The following is a 17,970-nucleotide window of genomic DNA, read 5'->3' as shown; positions in this document are numbered from 1 at the left end:
TCAGCTTCCCAAGTCGCTAGGATAACAGGTATACTCCACTGCACCTGGTTTAAAAAGAGTATTTTTTTTTTTTAGTTGTCAATGGACCTTTATTTTATTTATTTATAGGGCTGGGGATATAGTTCAATTGGTATGTATAACATCCTGGGTTCAATCCTCAGCACCACCCCCCATAAGACATTTATTTATATGCAGTGCTGAGAATTGAACCCAGTGTCTCACGCACTCTAGACAAGTGCTTGGCCATTGTGCTACAACCCCAGTACCAAAGTATTCTTTTTTTTTTTAATATTTTTTTTAGTTATTGATGGAGCTTTATTTTATTCATTTATTTATATATGGTGCTGAGAATCGATGTTCATAGCAGCACAATTCACAATAGCTAGACTGTGGAACCAACGCAGATGCCCTTCAATAGATGAATGGATTAAAAAAATGTGGCATTTACACATAATGGAGTATTACGAAGCACTAAAAAATGACAAAATCATGGAATTTGCAGGGAAATGGATGGCATTAGAGCAGATTATGCTAAGTGGAGCTAGCCAATCCCTAAAAAACAAATGCCAAATGTCTTCTTTGATATAATGAGAGCAACTAAGAACAGAGCAGGGAGGAAGAGCAAGAGGAAAAGATTAACATTAAACAGAGACATGAGGTGGGAGGGAAAGGGAGAGAAAAGGGAAATTGCATGGAAATGGAAGGAGACCCTCATTGTTATACAAAATTACATATAAGAGGTTGTGAGGGGAAAGGGAAAAGAAAAAACAAGGGAGAGAATTAAATTACAGCAGATGGGATAGAGAGAGAAGATGGGAGGGGAGGGGAGGGGGGATAGTAGGGGATAGGAAAGGTAGCAGAATACAACAGTTACTAATGGCATTATGTAAAAATGTGGATGTGTAACCGATGTGATTCTGCAATCTGTATATGGGGTAAAAATGGGAGTTCATAACCCACTTGAATCTAAAGTATGAAATATGATATGTCAAGAGCTATGTAATGTTTTGAACAACCAATAAAAAAAATTTAAAAAAATTTATTGATGGACCTTTATTTTATTCATTTATTTATATGTGGTGCTGAGAATCGAACCCAGTGCCTCACACATGCTAGGCAAGTGCTCTACCTCTGAGCCACAACCCCAGCCGGCAAAGTATTCTTAACAGTAGATGAGACAAGATTATTTGGTCTAAATTATGCCCTGCTCTTGAATTTATACATTGAGGTCTCAACCTACAACCTGATTATAGATAGACACAGGCTTTTAAGAAGCTAGTTAGGGCTGGGGTTGTGGCTCAGCGGTAGAGCACTTGCCTCATACGTGTGAGGCACTGGGTTTGATCCTCAGCATCACATAAAAATAAATAAACAAAATAAAGGTATTTTTCCACCTACAACTTAAAAAAAAAAAAAAAGCAGCAGCAGCTAGTTAAAGGCTGGGTGCAGCAGTGGCAAATGCCTATAATCCCAGAGGCTCAGGAGGAGGAGGCAGGAGGATTGAGGCTTCAAAGCCAGCCTCAGCAAAAGCGAGATGCTAAACAACTCAGTGAGACCCTGTCTCTAAATAAAATAAAAAACAGGGCTGGGGATGTGGCTCAGTGGTCAAGTGCCCCTGGGTTCAATCCCCAGTACCCCCCACCCCCGCCAAAAAAAAAAAAAAAAGAAAAGCAAAGCCTGGGTCAGACTAAATGAGGTAATCAGAGAGACCTTATAAGAACAAGAAGAGACATCAGTGACCTTCCTCTTTCTGCACACACAAAGAAAGAAGGCCATGTGGTAACCCAGCAAGAGATTGGCCATCTGTAAGCTAGAGGGATAAGACGCATCAGAAACCAACACTAGTGACAACCTTGGATTTCCAGACTCCAGAACTGTGAAAAGCTAAATTCGTGTTGTTTAAGCCTCGGAGCCTGATGCTCTGGCGTCCATCTCCAGTGAGGGTCAGAATGCAAGTCAAACTGGTGAGAATGGGTAAGACGCAGCCACATGACAGGAATCAAATGGATAGCTTTTTAAAAAGTTTTATTTCAAGAACTTTGTTTTTTTGTTTTTTTTTTTTTTGACTGGTATTCCAAAAAAAGGTGGGTCAAAGTACAAAAAAAAAAAAAAAAGTCAGTTGAATAACAGTGTAGGTTTAGAAATCACAGCGGCAGAAGCAATGTACAGACAGCACAGATAAAACAGTCCAGTGTATGCAGTTCTGTTCAGTTTCTTTGCTTATTTTAAGTGTTTCTTTCCCCTCCTGTACAAAATACATCAAAGCATGCCATGAGATCAGAAAAAGAAAAGAGTCTAACAAATGGTTACGTGGACCGGACTCTGTACCAGAGGAGATAATGTTTCTTCCCCGCCCCCGCCCCCGCCTCCTCTCTCCTTGCTCTGCTTTAGGTTAGGTTATTCTGGAGACAGTTCACCTCCAAGTCGGCCTGGTCACCTTTGCCACCCTCAAGTTTGGGTGACATTGAGTTCTGGATGTTAAAAGACTCCTCCTCTTTCAGGCAGGACTTCAGAACTTCCTGGATTTTGTGGGGAGCACTAGGATCATCCTGGAGGAGGGAAAAAAAATTGGGAAGGGGAAAGAGACAGTGGGCAGAGCAGTCAATAATTACCTTGGGTTTTCTAACAGGCTAAGGAAGCAGAGCTTCAAAACCTGTATACGTATAAAGCAGAAAAGCTCTAAGTCTTGAATAAACCGAATAATAAACTGAAGTAACTGACCAGCCACTACTTTTTAGGAAAGTCATCCTTATAAGCTTATAAGCAATGGCCAGAGGTAGATAAAGAGTTGACAGTAATCAAAGACCTGTAATTGGGGCCAGTCATGAATTCTCTTGGACACAGACTGGGGGGAAACAGCCCCCTTAATTTGGCTCAGACACCTTTAAAGTCTCACACAAGGAGCTCTGTTCCCATCAGCGTCTTGGTCAGGGAACACAAGGGTGGTGGTGGGGGACACATGGGACTGTACTCAGATGCACACTCCCCAGACATGCAGACATGTCCCCTGACTACAGGCCAAAGACCTGTGAGCCTCTTGCAGCCAGAACTGTACTGCTGAAGATGTTAACTGAAAAGATGCTTCTTCAACCCGCCCCCCGCCCCCCAGTCTGGCTGCCTCAGGGGCCTGCCACACTCTGCCTCAGATGTTACTTAAGTTGTGGATCCCCCACCTACTTCTGAGGTGCACCTCTGCCTTCATGCCACCCATAAGTGCCACTTGAAGCCCCAGGACAAGCTCCTGAACCTGACCTGAATTTGCCAGTGAAAGGGTTCCAGAGAGCCCAGTAGCATCCAGTCCTCCAGGTCTATAATTCTGGGCCCTCAGAGGATTTCTGCGGTAGGATCTGCCTTACTCTTTTCCTTGAGGACCCCCAGAAGGGATCACATCTAGAGTGATTCTGTGGGCCTCAAGTTTTTTGTCTGGTACCCTAAAGAGTTACTGTAAAGTACACGGAACTCAGCTAATCAGAGAGGTGGATTCACAAATGGCATGAAGGGTGGAGAATATTCCATCTGACCAGTTAGTTAATACTATTCTCCCCCCCCCCCAGGACTATTCTTGTTTTAACCACTTTCAAAAATCAAGATAATTGTCATGCTTAATGGCCAGGCATTCTCCATCGGGGGAACTCTAGTCCATTCCACCCACCGACTGCACTGGGTTAGGGTAGTGATGGGTTGGGAAAAGTCTGGCTTTTCATGATGCTACGCACACAGAACACTGTGGGTATGAAAAGCTCTGCCACCTGCCCATTGCCACAGACTTGCTGGCTGCTTTTTAGAGGTCTAGACTGAACAAAAATTTAATAGAGTTTTAAAGACTTTGGACATGATTTATAGATAACAGGGGACACATGTTCCCCATACCAATGAGACAAGAGGAAACGGACTTCGTAGAGTCCTGAGGCAGACTTGAGGCACAGCAACTGTACACAGCACACACAGGCACCTGACATTGTCAATCACTGTTTGGAGAGAATAAAAAGAAAATGCAGGGGCTGGGCACAGTGGTGCATGCCTGGAATCAAAGTGACATGGAGGCTGATGCAGGAGGATTACAAGTTCAGCCTCAGCAACTTAGCAAGACTCTATCTCAAAATTAAAAATAAGCGAGGCATGGTGATATATGCCTGTAATCCCAACAGTTCAGGAGGCTGAGGCAGGAGGATTGTCAGTTCAAAGCCAGCCTCAGAAACAGGGAAGCATTAAGCAACTCAGTGAGACCCTGTCTCTAAATAAAATACAAAATAGGCTGGGGATGTGGCTCAGTGGTTGTATGTCCCCGAGTTTAAAAAATAAAAAATAAAATGGGTTGGGTATGTAGCTCAGTAGTAGAGTGTTCCTGGGTTCAATCCCTAGTACCAGAAAACCAAATAAAACAATAACATTAAAAAAAGACCCTAACAACTGCAGGACAAAAACCCATATACACTGAGATAGAAAGATTTCTGAGCAATACAGAAGCATGGTCTATGTGTGTATATATTTTGGTTATATTATTTGTGTGTGTGTGTGTGTGTGTGTATGTGTGTGTGTGTTGGTTAGTGCTGCAGGTTGAACCCAGGGCTTTGTGCATGCTAAGCACATGTGCTACTGCTAAGCTATATCCCCAGCCCAGCCCATGTGTATGTTTTAGGGAGAGGGAAGAGGGCTGAGGTGGATCTGTATTTCTTATTGTGTGTGCTTCTGTTCTATTTGGGGAAGATGCTGGACGTGGAAGCTTCAGAGTTGAGCCCTTAAAGATCATGGGCAAGATGGATTTTGAATCACACCAAAGCTTGGGAAAAGACAGTAAGGGTCTATGCTCATTTTTCCTCTTTTAAGGATGCAAACTACTTTCATGTTTTTCCAGAAACCTCCCCACATTCTTTCTATGTCACATGCTTTTTGGGCACATAGGGCTCAGGAATTTCTCAAAATGTGAAGAAAAGTACATCAACTGACTCTTTATAGAGCTGTGATGTCACAAAGAAGGGGCCCCCATTCAAGTTGTCCCTTCCAGGGCCCATGGGATTTGGAAAGATTAAAAAATTGCCTTCTGTGCCGAGATGGGAGACGCAGATCCTAAAAGTAAGAAACAGAGGTATCCAAATAAGACTCTTAGGCAAGCCAAGTGCCTTCCACAAAAAGAAGAGGCGAGGGAGTGTCTGAAACATGTCTTGTTGTTCTAGCCAGAGTATTTCCTCCAGAATTGTTCTGCTTTTTATTTTTATCTTCCTGTATTGGGGTCTGAATCCAGGAATGCTTTACCATTGAGCTACATACATTCCTAGCCCCTCTTAAAAAATTTAAATTTTGAGACAGGGTCTCACTAAGTTGCTGAGGCTGGGCCTCGAACTTGCAATTCTCCTGCCTCAGCCTCCTGAGCAGCTGGGATTACAGGAGTGCACCACTGTGTCCTATTTCCTGTAAAGCCCAAGGTTGCCAAACTCTGTAGCAGCAGATCCATCTGCCTTTGGTATGGCAGATGTATCTAGTCACAGGGGAGCAGGATAGATACGTGACATAAATCCTGGAAACCACAGAGGACCCTTGCTCCCAGTGTTCCATCTCAGCCATATGGGTACCCTGCAGCCCAGGGGTAATACACATTTAGGCCTGGACCCCATGTGCAAACCCAGAGGGGGTAGGCAGCCAGTGCTTTACTATACACATGCAAAAGCAGGGTCTGGAAAGGAAAAAAAAAATGCAACTATGAAAAAACAGCACTTCTGGGTACCACAAAGTCCTAGGAATAAAACAAACTCCTGGAAGCTCTGTCAGGTCTCAGGAGGACCACTTTATCTGCCATGTTCCCTCGATAGCACCGCCGTGAGGAGCAACAGGGCAGCTCAGCCTGGGCAGTCTGCCAGAGGATTTCAGGTGACTTCATTCACATGGTGCACCTGGAGCAGGTCCAGCTTGCTGCGCTCCCTCCAGTCTCCTGATGTCCCTTCCCCAGGATGGCTGCTCAGCCACACAAAAGACTGTGGCCCACACTTACAGCACCTCACATCAGAGCAGTGAGCTCAGAGGAGCAGTAGAGGGCGGGAAGCCACTGACACCGAAATCAGTGTGGACCCTGCCACACAAGACCCAAAACAACAGATTTTTTTCTTAATAAAAAAAAATTTTTTTTTGTACCAGGGGTGAACCCAGGGAGACCTAACCACTGAGCAACATCCCCAGCCATTTTTTTTATTTTGAGACAGGGTCTTGCTAAGTTGCTGAGACTGGCTTTGAACTTGCAATCCTCCTGCCTCAGCCTCCCAAGCTGCTGGGATTAAAGGCATGTGGCACCATGCTTGGCTAATTATATGGGTTTTTTGAGTGTCACTGGGGTAGGAAAATGACCCACTCAATTTACTTTATTTAGAAATAACCCCTCTAGTAAGAGAAATAGAATGCTCAAACATTTTAGGCTCCTCAATACCAAAAAAGAATTTGAGGATGAAGGGAGAGGCTGGGGAAGGCTGACCAGCAGGCCAGACTCTGGGCCCTTGCCTCTCCTGGCATAGTGCAGAGGTGGACAGTGTGTTGGCCGTGGCAACAAGCAGGGTTGCATTTCACAGTGGAGTGGCATTTTTTTCTTTCCTTTTTGCTAGGAATGGAACACAGGGCCTTGCTTGTGGGAGATGTGTTCTACCACTGAGCTTCACCCCCAGCTCCAGCACACCCATCCTAACTGGCCACGCCCACAAGACCTTGACTGTGACCAAGTTTGGTCTGTAGGCTAGGTGGGGAGAGCGAGAGAGCACTCCTGCTGCATGGACAACCATCCCCTCACACTCAGTGCTTTACAGAGTGGAAAAGATGCTGATGGGGCTGGGGCTGGGGCTCAGTGGTAGTGTGCTCGCCTAGCACGCATGAGGCACTGGGTTCGATCCTTAGCACCACAAAAAACCAAAATAAAGTGTCCGCCTAAAACTAAAGATACATAAATAAATAAATGTTAAAAAAAAAAAAAGAACAAAAAGATGCTGCTGCTGGCACAAGCTGGGAGAAGGACATCAGATCCAAGAAGAGCCAAGGGGATCACTAGAGCCTGGTTCCACCCTCTCCCTGAGGGACGGCCATCATGTTGTACCAGCTGACCCCATGACCCGCTCTCAGGCAGAGTCCACTGTGGCTGCCTACCTTTGCTCTGGTCTTCAAGACTGCCAGTCTGAGTTCGGGGTGGGCAGAAATGTTCATGTAAAGATGCCCCACCTTCCACATGGCTGTTTCAGCCACGAACAGGAAGCCCTTGCACTGGCTTATGCAACTAACTCCCCCAACAGCACCCATCTCCTTCCTGTCTTTTGTGAAGACATGGCAAAGGTGTCCGTGTTCATAGTGCCAGAAACACATGGGTCAGAACCTTTCCTAGGAAACCTTGCCTTCTGCCTGGCAGGAGCAACCACCATGGACAGGAATGCCCTGACTGGGCCTATTTGCTGTCCCATGTGTATAGGATGGCAGATCCAGCAGTGGAACCAAGAGAGCAGGTGGTGGGCTGTTGTCACCAGTGGTCAATAAGTGTGGGTTGAATGCACAGCACTGCAAGGGGCTGGATAAGGTGGGAGGGATTGGCCTGATGAGTGAGACTCTGACTGCCCTCAAGGTGCCCACATTCTGATGGGTTGAGTTATGTTGTTATCCATCTTAAAGCTTTAAGACATCCTGTTTCCTTGGTTATTATTTATATCTTGAACTTGTTAATATTTTGGTGAAATCACCTGTTTTCTATCCTTGGCATCAAAGACATCAGGAAAAAAATGATTCTCTCACTTCCTACTTAAATCAATGACTTACTCTTCCTCTGTCAGGCCATTTTTCTTTTCTGTGACTAAGGCTGCATTTACTATTATTCTCTCCTTTCCCTTCTGGGGCTACAGTTTCCCCATCTACAAAAAGATGACTGTGTTGATTTGTGTGGTTCACATGTCAAGAGCTCTAGAGTCACATGTTGCTAGTGGCTGTTGCAGTAGTGGACAGTGCAGACGGAGGACTCTCCTGTCTCACTGGAAGCCCCACTGGATGGCACTGCTCTAGACTGTCAAGGTCCCGATGAGCTCTGATACCCCATTACTTCAAAGAACTTCTTCATAATTTCCATTAAACTCTACTGTCTTAGTCAGAAGAGTTTCAGTTTAGCTCCCTGACTGATGTTATACTAATGCATTTACCTTAAAGTACAGAGCTGCATTAAGTGCAGATTTCCTGGTCCTGGATATAACATAATTATGTTATATATAATTATGGGGGCTTATATGGTTTCTATTTGACTTTCAAAATTCTCTGACAGTATCCAGTGGTAATTTTTTTTCATTTTTAGTTTTAGTTGGACACAATACCTTTATTTATTATTTTTTAATATATTTTTTAGTCATAGATGGACACAATATCTTTATTTATTTATTTTTAACCCAGTGCCTCACGTGTGCAAGGCAGGGCTCTACCTCTGAGCCACAATCCCAGCCCACACAATACCTTTATTTATTTATTTATTTGTTTGTTTGTTTATTTATTTATTTTTATGTGGTGTTGAGGATCAAACCCAGGGCCTCACACACACTAGATAAGTGCTCTACTGCTGAGTCACAACCCCAGCCAACCTAGCATTTATATATATATAAAATATAAAATATATATATAAATGCTAGGTTGGCTGGGTAAAGGTAAAGGTACTGTGTCCATCTACTATATATACTCTATATATATAGTAGATGGACACAGTACCTTTACCTTTATTTATTTATTTATTTTTGGTGTGGTGCTGAGGATCAAACCCAGTGCCTCACTCGTGTAAAGTAAGCATTCTACCTCTATGCCACAACCCCAGCCCCAGTACTCAGTATTTTAATGGCTGACCTGATCCAGGCCATAGAATAAGCTAGTATCTCTGGAAAATGGTCAACTTGGAACTTTTATTGAATTTCAATTGATATTTATGAGCTCATCCTACTAAGAATAGAATTACTCCCAGGTTTAAAGTTCCACCAGTGTTTTGTGCTCACCTTGCACTAACCAATTGTGTATAAGCCTCGCAGTTGTTAGGGTCCTCAAACAGGATCAAGGATGGAAGGGGTTTTCCACCTGTCCCCAAAGGAAACCACTACTTGCTTAAATGACCATCAGAACCTATGAGACTATTAATGAAAGCAGGGTCTTTCTCCATGATGTGGAAAGTAAAAGACAATCAGACTTCTAAAGGACAGATGAAGCTAAAATTACCAGTCAACCTTGTAAAAGAGCTCTACTACATATAACCCCTGCTTGTCAAAGAGGCCAGACATTGTCAAGCCCCTATTCCCACCTTCAATGCTCCACTGGGTTGCCCTAATCTGACCTCCAAAGCTGTCTGCAGACTTGGCCTGGGCTGGGGGCTGAGGCATGCATAAGGGTAGATGTGAAGAAGACAAGTTACCTGACAGATAACGTTATCATAGTGAGCCAAGGCACGGGCATGGGGGGAGGAGATACAGGGAGTGTCGCAAAATTTCCTTACATTTGGGTGAGAGCCCTCAGCAATGGTGGAGAGGGAGAAGTTATCGTTGTGGAGCTCAGATGGGGTCCGGAATTTGCTGGTAGGAAAGAAGAGAGACAGGAAAACATAAGTGAAATGATCATGGCAAAATGTAACAATAGAAGTTAATATTTCAGCCTCACGGGTCAAATACTACATTTGGTTGAATACCAAGAGTTGGAATAAGATGCCTCATTATTTGATACACCATAAAAAAAAACTTCTGCCACTTAAACCTTGATCCATATTTTGTTATCACCTTGTGTGGGTTTTTTTGTGTGTGTGTCTATGTGTGTGTGGTGCTAAGGATTGAACCCGGGGCCTTGTGCACGCCAGGCAAGCACTCTACCAACTGAGCTACATCCCCAGCCTACCTTGGGTTTTTAAAACATAATTGCAGTTGCTTGTTTGGACTTTGGATACAGAACTGACAACGATATGAACAGCTATGACCATGTTTGTGCATGCCAAGCAATTACAACTACATCAAAACTACCATCTGGGTAACAGTGATTGCAAGATGCCAGCAATTGTAAGATACAATCCAATTTCAGACATGTTAATATGTGAGAAAAAAATATTCATCTTAGAATCAATCAATCACAGTAGGATCTTCAGTGCTCTGAGCACATGTAGCATCGTCAGGGCAGTAACTGGGCTCAGGAAAGAAATAAGGTATGCAGAGAAATGAGGGAGCGGCCCCTGCAAAACACAAAGTCAGGAAGGCAAACCTGACTCTGCTCTAGCTCTTGCTTCTCCTCTTCTCTGGAAGTTGCTCCTTTCTGCTCCCTATCCTCATCAGCAGCTGCCCAGATTTAGATGGTCCTATCCCCTCCACCTCACATACCCACCCCTTTGGTATAGGCATGAGAAGCCAAGGGTCCTGGCTTGTCTGTGTGGAGTGATCACGTGCCCAGATACACCCCCGCCTCAATGCACAGGCACAATGGAGAGGCCCTTCCGGCCCCATGGCAGTTAACTGAAATGCCGCAGGGCTGCCAGCATCTCCACATTGCATGCGTCCACCCGCACAGGAGCAACAGATGGTGTTTTGTCCTTTTTTCAGGACCCAGGGAAGTCCTTCAGTCACATTCTCTGGAGGGTGTCTCAGGTCAGAGGGATTAATGGGGTGACAGGTTGAAAGGCAATCGGGGCCAGTTTTGCATCAACTGTCTCTTAGGTTCCAAAGAAGCTGAGCTTCGGTTTCCTCCTTTTGACTCCTGTGACACTTTAGAAAGGTTTTTATTTTACTTCGTGATAAGAATAATTCCCTCATGGTGCATAAGGTCACATCTGAAAGTTCAAGACCTAGCATAATGGTAAATGTGTGTTGACATTCACATGCACACACAGGTGCTGCTCTGCTGAGAGCTAAGCAGCCAGCCATTCTGCATCCCCAGGTGGCTGTAGCAGAGAAAGTTAACCGTGGACCCCCTCCTCAGTCACAAAATTCTACTCTGGAAAGATAAAGAGAATTTCCTTAAACACTTCTGTCTGGACCAGACAGTTCTTAAAAAGCAATGCAAGCCAGGCACAGTGGCACACACCTGTAATCTCACTGGAATTGGGAAGCTGAGGCAGCTGGATTTCAAATTCAAGGTCAGCCTTGGTAACTCAGCAAGACCCTATCTCAAAACAAGAAATAAAAAAAGCTAGGGGTGTGGCTCTGTGGTAAAGCGCCCTTAGCTTCAATCCCCAGTGTTGGGGGGGGGGATTCAGGAAGGGTGAGAGGTGGGAAGCAATATATTGTGGTGCTAAAGCCTCTCTCTTCAGCATCCTCTGAGAGGGAGATGGTAGTGAGTGACAGCAGATTTGAGGGGGGGTGAAATCACTCCACACTAATTTGTGGGCAAAATCCTCACACCGGCTACTGGTTGTCAAAGACCAGGGAAGCAGATGCTATCTGGCAGGGTGGGCAGACCCAGTACAGCAACTTGCTTGGGGGCTAGGGTTGGGACATGCTCTATGCTGGCCACCTCTTCCTTAAGCACTCTGTCCTGAATAAGGGTGCTGGGAATGTTGCCAGGTAGCCACAGTGTGCATGGGGGCTTCACCTCTGCTGCAATACCAGCACATTCTGTGTGTGAATGGATAAGCCTGGGCGATTCTTCAGCATGAACAAAACTGCTAGGGATGCAGAACAGGTGTCAGAAACCCCCGTGACAACATCCCTGGATCAGGGGTCAGGCATCTCCCACCAAGAGGCTGGGTGGCACAGACTCACTTGGTCCTCCTCAGCTTGGTATTCTCCGTCTTGAGCAGATAGAGCTTCTTGGCAAAAAAGACTGTCATCATGAAGAGCAGGAGCAGCACAAGGGCTGCAGAGCCTACGGCCACGCACATCACCTGGAAATCAGTGATGATGGACTCGCAGCGCATTCCCTTGTGCCAGATGTAGTCCTGGGTGTTGCACCTGCAGCAGTGACAGTGAGACCACGACTGAGGGCAGCTGCAGCCGCAGCCAGGGTCTGGGCCTGACCCCACCACTCATCTCAATAGCCTGTTCCTAGGACCACCTGGTGTTACTCAAAGCAAGTATTCTCCCCTCTCTTTACAAGTCTTCAGTGAAATGGGTCAGGCTGCTCTGAGGGCCATGATATAAATTAGGTAACAAAGGCATAGAGAAACTGAGTGAATGGCTCTAAGTTACATGACTGTTACATGATTATAACTCAGTGAAGACAATCACAGGATTCTCTCAGACCTCTGCTTGCCCTGGCTTTGGGTGAAAGACAGATGAGACACAAGATGAATAAGAGCTATCGTTACAAAGTACTAGGCCCTTCCCCAAACATGAAAAACCTATCTTGTTGTTCGCATTTCATCTAGTTCACGTGGTTAACCAGACACCGAAAATTAAGAAACTGACAGACAAGGACAGACACAAGGATGGATGTATATTTTTCCTCCTACCCCTTCAGTATCCGAACTTCTGCCCCTAGACCTTTCCAATACTATGAGAACTGTCATGTAAGCATAGTGAGAATCAACCTTCTGGGTGGGTTTCAGTCCTTTTGTTGAGTGACTTTCTCCTGCCCTTGGGGACATTCCCAGGCTCCAACTCTTCCAATGACATTGCTGTTTCCATGGGAACCAGGCTGCTTCAAAGAGGAAAGATGTGGAAGGATATAGAGGCAGGCAAAGGAGGGAGGACATGAACCTCAGGGTGAATGACAGACAAGAAAGGGGCCCAGAAATGGGGAAATTATGCACCAGAGAATTGGCTAGTCTACATCCAGAATAGGCTGGGAAGAAATGGCTAACAAGCGATTCTTCTTTGTTTTCCAACTGAACCTCTGCTACCATAGGGGAACTATCTGTTTGAGGTTGCCAGGGAATGCAGACCCTCTAAGTGGGGCCCTCTAACCCCGTGTTCTAGAGAAGTCCAGCCACAGCGCTCATCGTTTCTCTGCAGTGGGTCAGGGTGACAGAGACAAAGGCACGCTGCAGTCTGCAACTAAAGGCTCAGCAGTCTTCTGTGAGTGGAATGCAAAAGCAGTTTTCAAGCTGTGGGCCAGGCTGGGTGTGCACAGCCCGAGCAGGAGTTGGGCAGGGAGGCCCCAGTATGACCCTGGAGTGAAAGCTAAGCAAGGATTGCTGAAGAGGGCATGTGGGGAAGCCGTTTTAAGGCAGACTGGTGGATCCCTGGTCAGCAGAGCCAGGTAGCTTAGGAAGGAGACAATCTTACTCCTCTACTCAGGAATTCCCTGAGAGTTCCAGGGGGGTCTGGGAACTTTTACAGATCTCCAGAGGCAGCAAGGCCTTCAAATTTCATACTCTGATGGGGAGCTCATTTTAAGGGTGAAACATCAAGTCTCCCAGAGGATAATGGATGACTTTGCAAAGATGACTTTCCACAGCTCCCAGGCTGAAATCATCATTATAGTTCCCCAAAATAAAGTTTGAAGCACAAAACCACGGGGTTTCTCCATATTTCTGGTAGCCCTTAACCGGCTGGCAAAGCCTTACCACCTCCTCCTAATTTCTAAACCACAGCACCTCCTATTGACAGTGGATGGACAACTCCAACCAGAACTTTGTGGTCACATCATGTGTGAGTGACCCTAGCGTTGTAACTATTTATGACAAAGAACTTTCTTGGAAAGGAACTAAAACTCTTTGAGCACTCACCAGTGTTATTCTCCAATCATAACATTAGCCCTTAAGAAACCTGACTCGTCACATACCTCTTCAAAGAACAAGAAAAAGAAGCATCGAGAATGACACTTACCAAAGAGACTCTGATAACAGAAATGTTCCTCCTAAGATCAAAGGAAACTAGCCTCAGAGGACAATGAACACTCTATTCCACTTCTTCTAGGACCTGTAAAGAACCACCCAAATCATCCCTGACTCGTGATCCTTCCAGAATAAGACAGGGAGTTCTCCAGCAGGTAAAAACCTCCCATTAGGGCAGTTCCCAAGAGTGAGGTGATTGGGGTAATTACTGAAGAGAGGGGGATGGTTCTTGTAGACAATGTCCTCAGGGATATTCTAAACTAAATCTTTGAAGGTATCATGAATGTGGTAACTTAAGGGAGACAAGTATCAACCAAGGGAAAGAAAAAGAGTTGCTATCCAAAGCCAAAAACCGCCAGACTCTCAGTTTGATTTCACTGTGTAAATGGCTGCTCTTTGGGTCTGCTCATGCCCATCTATGAGACTGGGCCCTCCTGCTACTCACTGGGTTTGGACAGAGCTGTCTCAGCTGTCTTTACTCTGGAGCAGATTAATAGGCCAGCCCTCCTTGGCTATACTAATGGCCAACACTCTCCAACAAAAACCTCGGCAAAAGGCTCTTTCCAAAATCCTTTCAGAAGTCCTTCACTTGCCTTCATAATTGAGTAGTATGGGTTAGGCAGAGAACTTTTAAAATCTTATTTCTGAGGAACCTCTCCTGGTGATGAGACCACAGGAAATACATTTTAATAAGTTATTCTGTAGAAGAAATGTGAGTGGATCTTTATTGACCTGGGAATCCTGTGAATGTACAACTCTCGGAAGTTGTACCCCCCACACTCCGCTTTTGCTGGGTCTGCCCCACCTATACTCTTTTATAGTTCTCATTGTCTACCTACCATTCACTTACCTGCAGAAGGCCCCTATGTTCTCCACCAGGTAGCACTGGCCGCCATTGTGACAGTAACTTGGGAAGAGGTCACACACTGACCTGCAGGAGCCATTGTGCCGCACAAAGCCACTACGGCACTCAGTGCCATTTTCATTTGAGGCCAGGTCCCGGTTTGGCTCTCCTGGGCGTGGCCTGAGGGCGATGCTGCTTCCAGGGATCATCCCCAGAGTATGCTGTGGAGGAACAGCATGCCACCGACTGGTAGGCTGGCCTGTCCCAGGCCCCACACCAGGCTTATCAGTGGGCACCAAAAGGTCATTTTCATCTTCTAGGTCTCCTCCTCCCACTGCATCCTTGTCCTCGTCGTCATCCTCCTCTTCCTCTAGGTCATCATAGAAGGATGTGGTAGGGTAGAAATCAGACTCATCAAAGGGGGTGAAGTCATCGTACAAGTCAAGGAGGCTCCAGGAAGGGGTCTCTCCTTCAGTATCGGGGTGGTTCTCTGAGGTTCCTGGTGACCCTGGGAAGCTCCCTATGTCTGCACCACGACCCTGACTGTCCAATCCTTCAAAGTAGTCAATGTCAATTATATCTGAGGCTGGTTGGGACTCTGGTGTGCCTTGAAGTGGGTCAGTGGGCTCTGGCCCTTGAGGTGTGCTGCCTCCTAGATTCAGCCAAACCTCCAAGGGACTCTCCTTGGGGAGTTCAGGGCCTGGGCTCTGCTTGTCAAGAGCAGTGGGGGAGGGAGGCCCATTGGCTTCAGTAGCCTCAGAGGTGGCAGGGGGCACTGTCGACTGCCCAAGGGCTCCATCAGGAGCCTGGAGAGTAGCTGGAAGGGCCTGGGCATCACCACTACCGGCCTCTGCGGTCACTCCGCCTAGGCCTGGGCCGTCGACCTCTAGCCAGGCGGTGCCAGTCACTGCAGCTGATGCCTCTAGTGCCTCCTCTGGTCCGACCCCGGGGCCCACAGAGGCCAGCTCTCTGCCAGGGGCCGTCCACGAGGTCTCGCTTTCATCAGTCCCAGGCAGGCCCGCCTCCTCCCGCGTGTCATTAGCGTGCGGTTCCCACGACAGTACACTCCTCATTAGCTCCTCAGCCTCAACCGCACTTCCCGCCTCACGTGCTACGGGCAGAGAGCGAAATGCTGCTTCAGGATGGCACATGGAGCCTAAACCCAGTCGCCTGCCAAGCTCGCTACCCTAGACCAGGGTCCCCTGGGGCAACGTCTGCGTTCCCAGGGCCACACCCACCTCGAGTCCCGCCCCGAGTGCACCTCCTGAGCTAGGAAAATACACTGTCCCTATTTCCCAGACCACCCATACTTGGGTGGTCCTGAAGCCTCAACCTTAAGAGAACGAGGCAGAGACAGCCACCTCCAGGACCCTCCTCAAAGAATCTCTCATGCCCCTCCCCACCTCCAGGCCCCACCCAGTCTCAAGGCTCCGCCCTCCCCAGACCCCGCCCCGAGGTCTTACCCAGGCCCCGCCCCCACCGCAGCGCCCCCTGCCAGCCCACCCCGCGGCCTGCGATCCCGGATCTGGGTGGTCCCCACTCGTCTGCCTCCTGGAGACCCCCACAGCCTCCTACGTTCCTTTCCTCACCCCAGGTCCCAGGCCAGGCGGTGCCCCGCCCCCTGCCACAGCTCACGGACTCCACCTGTACCCGAATCAGCTGGAGGCCGGGGTGGGGCGCGAAGGCCCCTGGGGGCCTGGCCTCAGTCGGTACCTACCAGGCACGGCCCCGGTGGAGAGGACCAGCGTGGCCCCCAGAAGCAGCAGCAGCAGCGGCGGCGGCCCCCGACCCGGGCCCCCGCGCCCAGCTCGGCCCATGGCGCGGCGCCCCGGCCGCTGTCGCGGTCCGCCCGCCTGGCTGCACCCTTGGCTCGCCCGGCCTCTGCGCCTCCCGCCGGTGCCGCGGCTACCTCAGCCCTCGGTGGGCAGCGCGAGCAGCCGCATGCCGCCGTCCGCCGCCGTCCGGGCCGCCGCGCCCCCCGCCTCCCGCGCAGCCGCCGCGCGCCCCGCCCCCGGCCTCCCGCTGCACGCAGCGCTGACACCGCCCCCCAGCCGCCCGCGGGGTACGCGGAGCGCGGGGCAGGCGCAGAGCGCCGCGCGTGGCGCGAGCCGACAGGTGCACGCGCGTGAGAACCGCGAGTGGCTGCCTCCCGCCTCCTAGTTAAGAGCCCGCAAAGGCCCTGGCCCCGGAGGACCCACCCGCCACGCGGCGAGCAGGAGGCGGGGACGTCGCGCGCCCAGACACCGCAAACTGGGAACGCAGCTCGGAAGGGCCGCAGGAGCAGGAGCCCCAGTCCGGGTGTGGAAACGAGCCGGCCCGGGAAGCACGGAGCCTCTTGGGTTTCTGTGCCAACCCCGTGTTCTGGGTAGCAAGGTGCTCCGGGAAGCCTGGGGTTCTCCTCGAGGGCGGTTGCGGACGTTGGCAGAGCCTGGCAAGGGACGAATCCGACGGCCCAGGCTCTAAGCGGATCAGACCTAATCCGACCGCAGCCAAAGCCATCAACCCAGATCCCCTCCCAGCCAGGCCTGCCTAACGCGTCACAGGGACAAGGGGTGAGACCCTCTAGGGCTGCTGCTACTTCAATTTCCCTCTATCCCCCTTGGAGCAGCCTGGGGAGCGGCCTTTGCTTCCAGTATCCTTATACTCTGGAAGCATCATTCCCCGGGTGTCCTGGGCCACCAAAGCTCAAGTGCCCTGGTGGACTAAAAAGGCTGATATCTCTGACCAGGTGCACATGGACATGGGGCCGAGCGTTACTCTGAGGGTCCCCTAGACTGCTCACAATGTTTCCCAGGACTATTGATTTATGGACCCCTGTTTTGTGGGGAGACGGAGCCGTGGTACAGTCACCTACTATATCCTTGTAGCCATTTACCTCTTGATATGTTAAGTAAAATTAAGATGTTCTGGGTCTCAGCCCAAAGAGATGGCAATGCTGGTATTTGTCGTGCTCTCATTCCTGTCATAGGAGACCAAATAAGTGACCCTGATGTGTCATGTGTTTCCTGATGAGACTACCTTGGTTCAGTCTCAGTTTCTCCAATAAGAAATTCTGTGGCTTGTTTGCCCAGCCTAGTGTCCCTCCCCTTCATGCCTGACAAGTTTCTTACCCCAGAAAAGGTCAGTTCAGATCACCCTACTCTGTGAGGCCACCTCTGCTTGGCTCAGACAGTTGATTTATGCCCTGATCAGTGTTAGGCAAGGAGGCCTACTGTAGAAGACATCAGTGAAGATAAAGCAACCTCACCCCCAATCATGAGTTTGAAGCTCCCTGTAAAAGGGGCTGACTTCCTGGCTCTTTCCATGGCTTCATGCTGCCTCCAGATTCAGTAAAATATGTTTGAAATGCAACATTTTCTAAGCAGATCCAGTAAGGCCCCATATTTGCCTTTTGGCC

General features: G+C 48.3%; 1 protein-coding gene across 4 annotated transcripts; it reads right to left on the bottom strand.

Moving 5' to 3' along the window:
- Positions 1-2,008: 2,008 nt before the first annotated feature.
- Cspg5 (chondroitin sulfate proteoglycan 5) lies at positions 2,009-17,087 on the bottom strand. 4 transcript variants are annotated; one of them, XM_078037959.1, is made up of 5 exons: positions 16,772-17,087; positions 14,580-15,684; positions 11,715-11,903; positions 9,392-9,548; positions 2,009-2,549 (listed from the first exon to the last, which is right to left on the bottom strand). In XM_078037959.1, the coding sequence occupies exons 1-5, from the start codon at positions 17,070-17,072 to the stop codon at positions 2,388-2,390; spliced, it is 1,914 nt and encodes a 637-aa protein (XP_077894085.1). In that variant the 5' UTR covers positions 17,073-17,087; the 3' UTR covers positions 2,009-2,387. The 4 variants fall into 4 exon arrangements, with proteins under 4 accessions (XP_077894085.1, XP_077894086.1, XP_013217259.2 ...); XM_078037960.1 differs by having other exon boundaries at positions 9,473-9,548; XM_013361805.3 differs by lacking the exon at positions 16,772-17,087 and adding an exon at positions 16,291-16,559.
- Positions 17,088-17,970: the final 883 nt, after the last annotated feature.

This window comes from Ictidomys tridecemlineatus, chromosome 2, assembly GCF_052094955.1.
Source record: "Ictidomys tridecemlineatus isolate mIctTri1 chromosome 2, mIctTri1.hap1, whole genome shotgun sequence".
NCBI classification, from domain to species: Eukaryota; Metazoa; Chordata; class Mammalia; order Rodentia; family Sciuridae; genus Ictidomys; species Ictidomys tridecemlineatus.
This window is presented reverse-complemented; position numbering and strand designations above follow the sequence as displayed.